We start from the raw sequence: 9,288 nt of genomic DNA, 5'->3' as shown, positions 1-9,288 counted from the left end.
TCTTTAGCAAAATGTCTACTTAGGCTGTTGCTTGTTTTCAAACTAGATCTTAGCTTACAGGCAAAGAACTAACAAATTGGAAAAGATTCTGGCATTTATGTTTTCCTTTGACATCTAGATAAGATATACCTGTTCCGTCTAGGAGATACTTGATCAGGCTCAGACCTAACTTTGGCAGGTGATTACAATTTCACCAGCAACTTATCTACTCCTTCCTTCTACTTCAAAGGCATGATCTTTCCTCCTAACTTCCCATTACAGGGTGTTCAAAATTTTTTCAGTTTCAGTATGCATCCCTAGAAATATGTCAATCATGGGTAACACATTTTCCTAACTCTAGAGTGCACACAGTGGTTCTAAGATGAAGATAAATTTCTTTCTTTCTTTTTTTTGGTGTTCCTCATCAATTGGTAAATCTAGCCATAGCCTTAAAGTTTAGTATCCTTTGGAAGACTTTTCAATTGATGATATCAATATGTTAAATAAACACTACTCTTCTAAGAGAAAAATGCTCATATCATGCTCTTTGTCATTATGAAAATATTAAAATGCTTGTATTCTTAATTATAGCCTATCGGCTCAATGCATTTAAGACAGAAGTATCTAGTTGTCTCCAGGCTTGAATTGTATGTGTGTGTGCCTGTGTGTACATATGCCTCCCTCCAACTATTGTAGTTCATAATAGATTTTTTTGTCCTGGCATCAAACAGATTGGTATCTTATTATCATCAGGAAGATTACTCATATTCTCCTGCATATGCTCTTTTTGTCAAGTGAATAAAATCCAGTTCTACACTGTCAAGTTTACCCAGTCCAACTTAACATAAGCAGTCATACTCTTAAAGGTAATATTTTAAAACGTATCTATTTCCTTTCTTGCTTATGCATAAAACAAAGCTGACTCTCTTATGAGACCATGTTTTCCAATCCCTCACTAGGGGAGTCAGTCTTTCATTTCTTCTTAAATAACTGCATTAACAAAATCCTTCAAATTTACCTAAAAATGTCACCAGAAAAACAAGCCTGAAGGGACAGTGGGAAGAAACAAGATTCTCCAAAAGATAGTTATCCTTTCATCCCCAGAACCTGTAAATGGTTCTACCTTTCTGAATAACAAGGATTTTGTAGGCGCACATAATCAAGGATCTACACATACTAAAGTTAGGTGAACGCAATGTAATTTCAAGCGTTCTTATAAGTGACCATCAGAAGACTCAGTATCAGAGTTAGAAATCTACAGGTTTGCTGCCTTTGAAAATGGAGGGATCACAAGCCAGTTCTTTCATAGCATGTCTTTCGATTTCAGTTTCCATGCTTCCTCATGATTTGAAATTCAGATTTCATGTGCCAGCCAGTAAGATAGGGGAGAATAATGAGGTAAAAGATAAATAATGTCAATGTTTCCACTGCTATTAACTTCAAGTGCATCACTAGGGATGGTGTTTGCCTGTTGAGGTATTAGTTGTTTTTTTTTATTTGTAACTGACAAGTAGCTCATGAAGAGTTGCTTTCACCTATGAAGTATAACATCCACTGATGTTTGTAACGTGCTTAGTTTATTCCATCTTTTTCACTGCAGACTGAACATTTGCTTCACTCTATAGGTATAAACAGTTCTTAAGATTTTGAACAAAACTTTATTAAACTACCTTCAGAAATTTACAGATTTACACTCCTTTGGGTACTGTATTAGTCTACCATCTTTCCACATTTACATAATTAATAGTAGGGATGAAAAAAAAGGGTATGTAATTGCTTTTCTTTGCATTTTGTGACTATAGCAGAGTCTCTTCCATGTCTTTTTGTTCATTTCTTATAGCCAATCATTTTTATATACCACACTGCATGTTTTTTTCCTGTCATCTATGTTTATTTACTGTGTATATTATTGCAAATGTAGGAACATGGAACATATTTTCTCAATTTCTTTGCATTTTAATTTTGATGAATATAAGTTTTAAATGTATTTATAGTTCCTTTGTGCTACTGAAACATCTTTCCCAAAGAGAATACTCAACTTGCTTGCCTAGATTACTGAGAGACTCAATTTTACGTATGTATTCCTTTTCATCTTCACAATGTGTTCCTCTAGGCTTCCCAACCAACAAAATGCTTCTATATTTCAATATGTTCTCCCTAAATTCAGGGAATTATAAAGGTAGAATGTAAATCAGTGGGAAAATACATATAAGTTTTAAAGAAATGGATTCCTACCTCTTGTTATTTATAAAAATAAAACTCCACATGGATATATGTACATTAAGGAAACTTCTTTTATAAAGAAAATAGGAATCTCCCACGGCATGACTATACCATGTGCTTGTTCTCTGTTATACTTTTCTTCTAATAAACTTTTCTATCTTTAAAAAAATGAGCTCTATAACTTTAGCCTTCTCAATAAATACAAGGCAGATTATCTGTCCCTGGTCAATTTGATAGTCTTGGACTAGTGAAATGAATATTAGGAAAACTTTCATAATATTATGGTATTTCTAGGCAACTGCCTTCATCTTGAAATACAGAACATATCTACAACAAAAAAAAAATCTTTCCACTGTTCATACAAGTTTTACTTTGGTTATCCTTCCTAGTACTCAAATATACCCCAAAGCAAGATCTTTATGTGGCTAAATTTAAGTAGTAAATACTAGTATAAAATAGATTTGTAAACCTATACGAAAACTAGAACAAATATTAACATATTACATGGAAGCCTAACAGAATACAGTGGAGAAGGTAGCTGTGTTGGGAATTAAGAGAAAATACAAAGTCAAATCCTAAGGAAGGAAGGTCTTTTGTTTCCAACACAAAACAGATGGTGCTCCAAAGGCTCTCAGCGCTCACTTCATTATACACCAACCTGAGCATGTGGTCCGGGTGTCACCGGATGTGATGCTCCGGGAAGCAGAGTCTACATCACCGGATGGAGCACTCCCTGAAGCACGCCGTCCACCGTCACCGGATGTGATGCTCTCCAAAAAGCACGGTCCGGCATCACCGGAAGTGGCGCTCGCCCGAAGCGCGCGGTCCGGCGTCACCGGAAGTGGCGCTCCCCCGAAGCGCGTGGTGGTCCGGCGTCACCGGAAGTGGCGCTCCCCCGAAGCGCGCGGTCCGGCGTCACCGGAAGTGGCGCTCCCCCGAAGCGCGTGGTCCGGCGTCACCGGAAGTGGCGCTCCCCCGAAGCGCGTGGTGGTCCGGCGTCACCGGAAGTGGCGCTCCCCCGAAGCGCGCGGTCCGGCGTCACCGGAAGTGGCGCTCCCCCGAAGCGCGTGGTCCGGCGTCACCGGAAGTGGCGCTCCCCCGAAGCGCGCGTCCCGCGTCACCGGACGTGGTACTCCCGGAAGCACTTGGCGTGGACGCCCTTCTGGCACTTCTCGCAGCGGGTGTTGGTCTGCGAGTGGCAGAGGGCGCACCGCGTCCTCCGGTCCTGGTGGACGATCCAGTGCCCGATCATGTCGAAGCGGCTCTCGGTCTCCAGGCGGCGGCCGCGCCGCGCCGGGGAGGAGGCGTCCGCGTTGCTCTCCAGGTAGACGCAGGCGACGTACCTGCGGAAGGCCAGCAGGTCCACGCGCGCGTCCGGGCAGCAGATGCGGTGCAGCTGCCAGGCGTTGTTGAGGGCCGCGTCGATGACGTACCCGATGAAGCTCGAGTACCACTTCAGGCCCCGGATCTTGACCTTGTACTTGGCGATGTTCTGGTCCATGCGGCTCACGCCGCCCACCTTCTCCTGGTACAGCTTCACCAGGGACGGCTGGCACACGGGCGGGCGCGTCTTGGCCGCCCCGGCGGGCCGGCTGCTCAGCCGCACCGGCTCGATGCCCACGGCGTTGGAGCAGATGTTGACCACGCTGCTGTCGTGCCAGCGGCACACGATGATCTCCTCGCGCTCATCCACCTTGTAATCGAACGAGCCCCTCTTCATTTTCCTCAGTTCCTTGGGATCCTTGAGCGGACACCGCTCGGTTCTGTACTCGCAGACCGTCCCTGTGGCCTTCACCCCCTTCTTCCGCAAAATAGACATCAGTTTGACACTTGTAAAAACCTTGTCAAAAAATATGTGATATGGCAGACAGCCACGCTCCTGAAGGGCGTCCGCAAACTTGATCACCATGCTGCCGCCGAGATCCAAGCCGCTGTCGGGCTTGGTGAACAGCGTGCCCTGGGAGGGCTCAAACCACACCAGGTAGCCTCTGCTGGTGGTCCCACACCAGATCTTATACCCCAGCCGTACGGGCTTCGCTGAGTGCAGCTGCTTGGACCTCCGGTGGCCAAAGTACTCACACATAGACTCACCGAAGCTGTAGAACTCTTCCAAGGGTGCATGCTTCTGGAAATTGCCGTTCATCTGAACGATGAGTGGCCGGACCTTGGCAAACCTGTCACTGTCATCCAGGTCGTTGTTATCTGCAAAGTGCAAGTATGAGAAGATGAGCTCGAATCTGTCCCTTCGAATCGCATCAGCCACGAGACGATGATGGGAGTCAGGAGAGGTCTCCCAAAACATCCTTCTCCTGGGATAGGAGATGTACCCACTTAAGATCAAAATGCCCAGCACACACTTCAACTCCTGGACGCTGAGACCCAGGTTGACATTTTTCTGCCAAGCGTAACGGTTGGTTTCGTTAACGATGAAATTAAGTGTGCCTTCATCAAAAAACAGTTCAAAGAGGCCCACAGGGCTGAGCTCTTGATTTTTGAGATCCTCAATGTGAGGATCTGATGCTGTCCAATTGCTGAAGTCGGGTCGAATATCTCTCTTGGCCCAAAAGCGCTGAGGCTCCCCGGCTGCCTTCCGCCTCCTCTTGGCTGGCTGCAGCTCCAGGTCCTCATTATCCTCCCCAGTGTCGGAGTCCTCGGCCACGACCGAGGCCTGCAGCACTCTGCCGGGCAGCTGAGCACCTCGCGGGCCATCTTCATCACCAGAATCTTCATCGGTGAAGTCCCCTGAAGCGTTGTCAGGCGGTGCGATAAAAATCTCTTCCCTGCTATGGCCTGAGTCTCCATCCTCCAGAGCATTCAGAACCTCCAGCAGCTTGGTGGACTTCACCTTCGAGTGGGCACGTCTCCCAGCAGCCCCTCCCCCTCTGCCAAAACAGGACACAGAGTCAGTGCCAGGCACCTCTGGAGAGCCAAAACTGCGGCAGGAAAAGAGGAATGAATCCTCATTGTAAAGCACTTGCTTGAACCTCTGCACAGATCTGCCTTGACCAAGCAGGTGAACTTCCCAGATAAATACCTATTTATGATTTTAGAGGTAGAAGTATTTTGTTGATGCCAGGCATTGTGTATTTTGCCTCTTGAATACAGTGTTAAGTAATCACTTCTAGTGCTAAGTCCAAGCAGCTCTAGTATTGCCTCAGATAACAAAATGCTCATGAGCAGCCCTGGCTAGCACCCATGGCGCCCACCGCTCTCCCCCTCCACTCAACGGACCTCCAGCTCTGCTCCTGCCATCTATCTCACCAACAGATGTTTCCCTTGCTTCCAGCTTCTCTAATTCCCCTTATGTAAGCTCTTATTTCCCAAGTTTAAAAGCTGACTCTTCCACATGGCTCCCGTGCTGGTATCTCAGGCATACTGACTACAATTCAGAAGAACATTTGGGAAACAGGAAATCTCCTGTCCTTTGTACTCTATGGACACAGGAACCAAATGGACAGTAAAACAAAATCGCTTGTAATGCATATCAGCAATGAGAAGTCCAGAGACTGGCAGAAGAAAAATCCCCTCGCAGCCTACACCGTTTTCATTATAACTGGAAGATACAGATAACACATCAACAAACAAGCAGCTAGACAGGTAGTGACTAGTGCTAATCTGGACCGGAGGCTGAGAATGTCATAAAACAGTGATATTAGATGTTCTGTGTAAGATAAAATGGTAATGGGAGGCTCATGAACTAGAAGGCTTGGAATGAGGAATAAGCACAGCAGGTGGCAGGAGACAGGACATCCCAGGCAGAGGAAACACCACAGGCGCGAGGCTGAAGGCACAGCGAGGACGCAGAGTAGAGCAGAGGCATGTGAGTCCAGCCCCACGGCGCGCAGAGCCCTGGCAGGGCCTCAGATGTGTTCAGCAGTCACAGGAAGCCCCAGGGTGCGGGGGAGGGGGCAGGTGGGTGTGTGAACTCAGGCCAATGAACAGATTCAAACTGTAACATATCACTCACTGCTAGAATGGACTTGTGGAAAAAAGGTGTGGATGACCCTGTTGCTGCCCTACATACCTTCCCAGGCTCAATGACAAGGACAGAGGAAGGACGCAGGATTTACCACTATTTCCACACAGACCTGCCATGGATTCTTGAGTTCACGTTGTATTAGAGTTCACTCCACTACTCCCCTGCCAACCTCTAGCGGTAAGGACGTCACACATCGGATCTCTGTGGGAGTCAAACACCATCCTCCTCCTTGCCATAGTTTTACTCCGTTCACAGGCCTGTCAGGAGACGGCCTCTCCACTCTTACTGCCTAAGCTCTTGCTTACCCCATGACCCAGGGCCAGAGTCCTCAGACACAGCGGAAGCATGAGCGCTCTTCCAGGCAGCTGAGCTCCTCGCTGGCCATCTTCACCACCAGAGTCTTCATCAGTGAAACACATTGTAGGCATGGAAAAGCTAGCAGGTACCCAGGTGGCTCCAGACACAGCTATCTGGTGTCTTAATTTTGAAAACTGGAAAGCTGAGGCATGTTTTACATCAAGTGCACAAGCTGGTGCTACATGCCCACATGCCCACTTTGTACTGTACACTCCCGTCTGCGCATCTCTTCTCCCTCCCCTCCCAACGTCTTTTATCTTTCTGAAGACTTAACTGTGCAGTTAGCAACTTACAAATGCCACTGAGTCAGCATTCCAGAAGCTGCGGAGTATTTCCATAAAGCATTTCATCAAACAATACTCTTACCTTGAGACTGACGCCATGATGAGCTGAGAAGATAAAGTTGTCTTTACTCAGCATCCAAGAATCTGAAAGAAAAATTCAATCTTTAATAATAGAACCTTCTCTACCATTTAAGGAGGCAGCATCTGCTAAAGGCTCGCTGGGGGTGAGCAAGAAGTGTATTGGACATACACAGGAAGTGGTGTCTAGCAAATGGCTACTTAGAGGGAAAAAGAACAGCTCTTCCTCTTACAACTCATGCCGTAATCCATTCTAAATCAGGACGGTTGTCAGAACTATTGCCATCTGCAGCTAGATGAGTCTTCGCTGGAGGTTCAGGGTCAGACCCGAGCATTATGGGATACTTAATATTGTCCTTCCACCCACTCAAGGATAGTCATCCTCTCATTCCCTTAAATTGTTCAAAGTTGCCCTGAACGACGCTGTTCCAGAGTAGTGCTGCTCACAGAATTTTCTGTGATGATGGAAATATTCTGTGTCAGAATTCTCTATATCATGTGGCAGTCCCAAGCCACAAATGGCCTCTGAGCTTTTGAAATATGCCTGGTTTTCAATTTTATATTGTTTAACTTAGTCACTACTGTATTAAGCATTAAATTCTAAATAAAGAATTGTGAAAAAGTAAAAAGTTAAGCTTTCTAAGTATTGATATCCAAAAAGGTAATTTTTCTTGAAGAAAACAGCATTTAAAGATAAAGTTGATAACCTCATCAAATTTCCAAAACATCTGTAGCAGTCATCCTTTAAGATGGCTCCCAAACTTGTCTTGTTATTCCTGCCCCGTGTAATTTCCTTCATCAGGCTGGACCTAGTGACTCTTGGCAAACAGAACATGGCAAAGGAATGGGATATCTCTTCTAAGACAGAAGACTGGGCTCCAATTTGTTGTCTGTCTGTCTCCCCTCTCTCTCTTCTGTTCACTTAGGGAAACCAGCTATGGTGTTCTGAGTTGCCTTAGAGAAAGACCCATGGGTATGGTCCTGTGAAGGGAATGTGAGTGAGGGAGAAGGGGCCTTCAGCCCGCACGGGAACCCACAGGCTGATGAACACAGGAATACTTCCCTTCAAATTGGTCCAGACCCAGATAACGGCTGGACTACAACTGAGACACGCTGAGCCAAGCTCACGGAGAGTGCCCAGGTCCTGAGTTCAAACCCCAGGACTGGCACACACACACACACTTACTGTAACTTATCTAACCAGTGTTTTCTAGGCCAGTGTTTTCTGAGAGCAGCAGCCCCTCCCTGCATACATCCAACCACCTTCCTGGCCAAGACGGAGGATCTCCCTGGCTCCCCGCTGAGAAGCCCTCCCCACCGCGGCTCCACCCCGAGGGCGGGCGGAGCAGCGAGCCAGGAGAAGGCTGATCTCAACGTGAGCGAGCGCCAGGGGGGCGCAGGGCTCTGCGAAGCGTCAGCCCCTCCTGCCAGCCAGGCCTGGCTCTCAGGCTCCTGATGGACGGCGATCCACGACTGGAATACAGCACGGCGCGTGCCGCCCGGCTCTCCCCGCGCGGGGCCTGCGGACGCGGCGGCCGGCCCTGCCCACGGGTAAACCGGGAGGCGGAGGGCTCGGGAACCGCACCGGGGACGCTTCTGCAGTCCATTGTGAAAACACCTCACGATGCAAATGATCTTCGAAATGTAAAAGGCCTCAAAACTAGCCGCGTGCAGAAGAGGGCGGCCGCCTCCCCAGCTCGGTGTCAGAGGAAAAGCTGGCGGGGAGGGGCCGCGGAGCGCGGCCCGCCCCGGCCCCGCCCACGACCGGCCCGAGCCCCGCCCCGGCCCCGCCCAGGAGCCGGGAGGCCCCGCCCCCGCCCCGGCCACGCCCCCGCCCAGGACCCGCCCCGGCCCGCAGCGCCCTCTAGCGTCCGCAGGCATTCGATGCTCCTGGGCCTAGGGTGATCGGAAACCAGTCCGCCCACCGTTCCCGCACGTCAACGCCGTAGCAAAAATGCAACGCCCGGGCCCGCCTCGCTGGCACGAAGGCCAGAACCTTGCCTGCATCACAAACAGGAAGACGCCTACCTGGGCTGGCCAGGCCCGAGCCTCGCAGGCCCGCACCAGGCGCTGTGGACACTGCTGCGAGTCCAGACGGTGCTGGGCACAGCCGTCGCGGCCGCGCAACGTCCGGCACCCGAGCGCACCCGAGCCTCGGCCCGCCTCCAGCTCCGGCCACGCCCCCCGGGCGTGGCCTCACCCGAGACCCGAGAGACCATCGAGACGCAGAGACCTCCGGACGGCCTAGAGGGGCCGCGCCGAGACTTCCGGTCGTCCTTGGACGGTGCCTGTCAAACGTGGCTCGGGCGAAACCGGTGGAAGTGGGAGTCTCGGGCCTCCGGGTTGACCGCGCGCGGATCGGGCCGCCGGGCTCCGTGCCCGCCGCCG

The 9,288-nt window shown here is 49.3% G+C and overlaps 1 protein-coding gene across 2 annotated transcripts; it reads right to left on the bottom strand.

Moving 5' to 3' along the window:
* Positions 1–3,277: 3,277 nt before the first annotated feature.
* Positions 3,278–9,032, bottom strand: Pgbd2 (piggyBac transposable element derived 2). 2 transcript variants are annotated; one of them, XM_042674363.1, is made up of 3 exons: positions 8,929–9,032; positions 6,905–6,966; positions 3,278–5,084 (listed from the first exon to the last, which is right to left on the bottom strand). In XM_042674363.1, the coding sequence occupies exons 2-3, from the start codon at positions 6,919–6,921 to the stop codon at positions 3,320–3,322; spliced, it is 1,782 nt and encodes a 593-aa protein (XP_042530297.1). In that variant the 5' UTR covers positions 6,922–6,966; positions 8,929–9,032; the 3' UTR covers positions 3,278–3,319. The 2 variants fall into 2 exon arrangements, with proteins under 2 accessions (XP_042530297.1, XP_042530298.1); XM_042674364.1 differs by lacking the exon at positions 8,929–9,032 and having other exon boundaries at positions 6,905–7,462.
* Between the last annotated feature and the right edge of the window lie 256 nt (positions 9,033–9,288).

This window comes from Dipodomys spectabilis, unplaced genomic scaffold, assembly GCF_019054845.1.
Source record: "Dipodomys spectabilis isolate Male_0828 unplaced genomic scaffold, ASM1905484v1 ptg000019l, whole genome shotgun sequence".
Classification (NCBI taxonomy): Eukaryota; Metazoa; Chordata; class Mammalia; order Rodentia; family Heteromyidae; genus Dipodomys; species Dipodomys spectabilis.
Note: the sequence above shows the minus strand (reverse complement) of the source record. Positions and strands in the feature narration are given on the sequence as shown.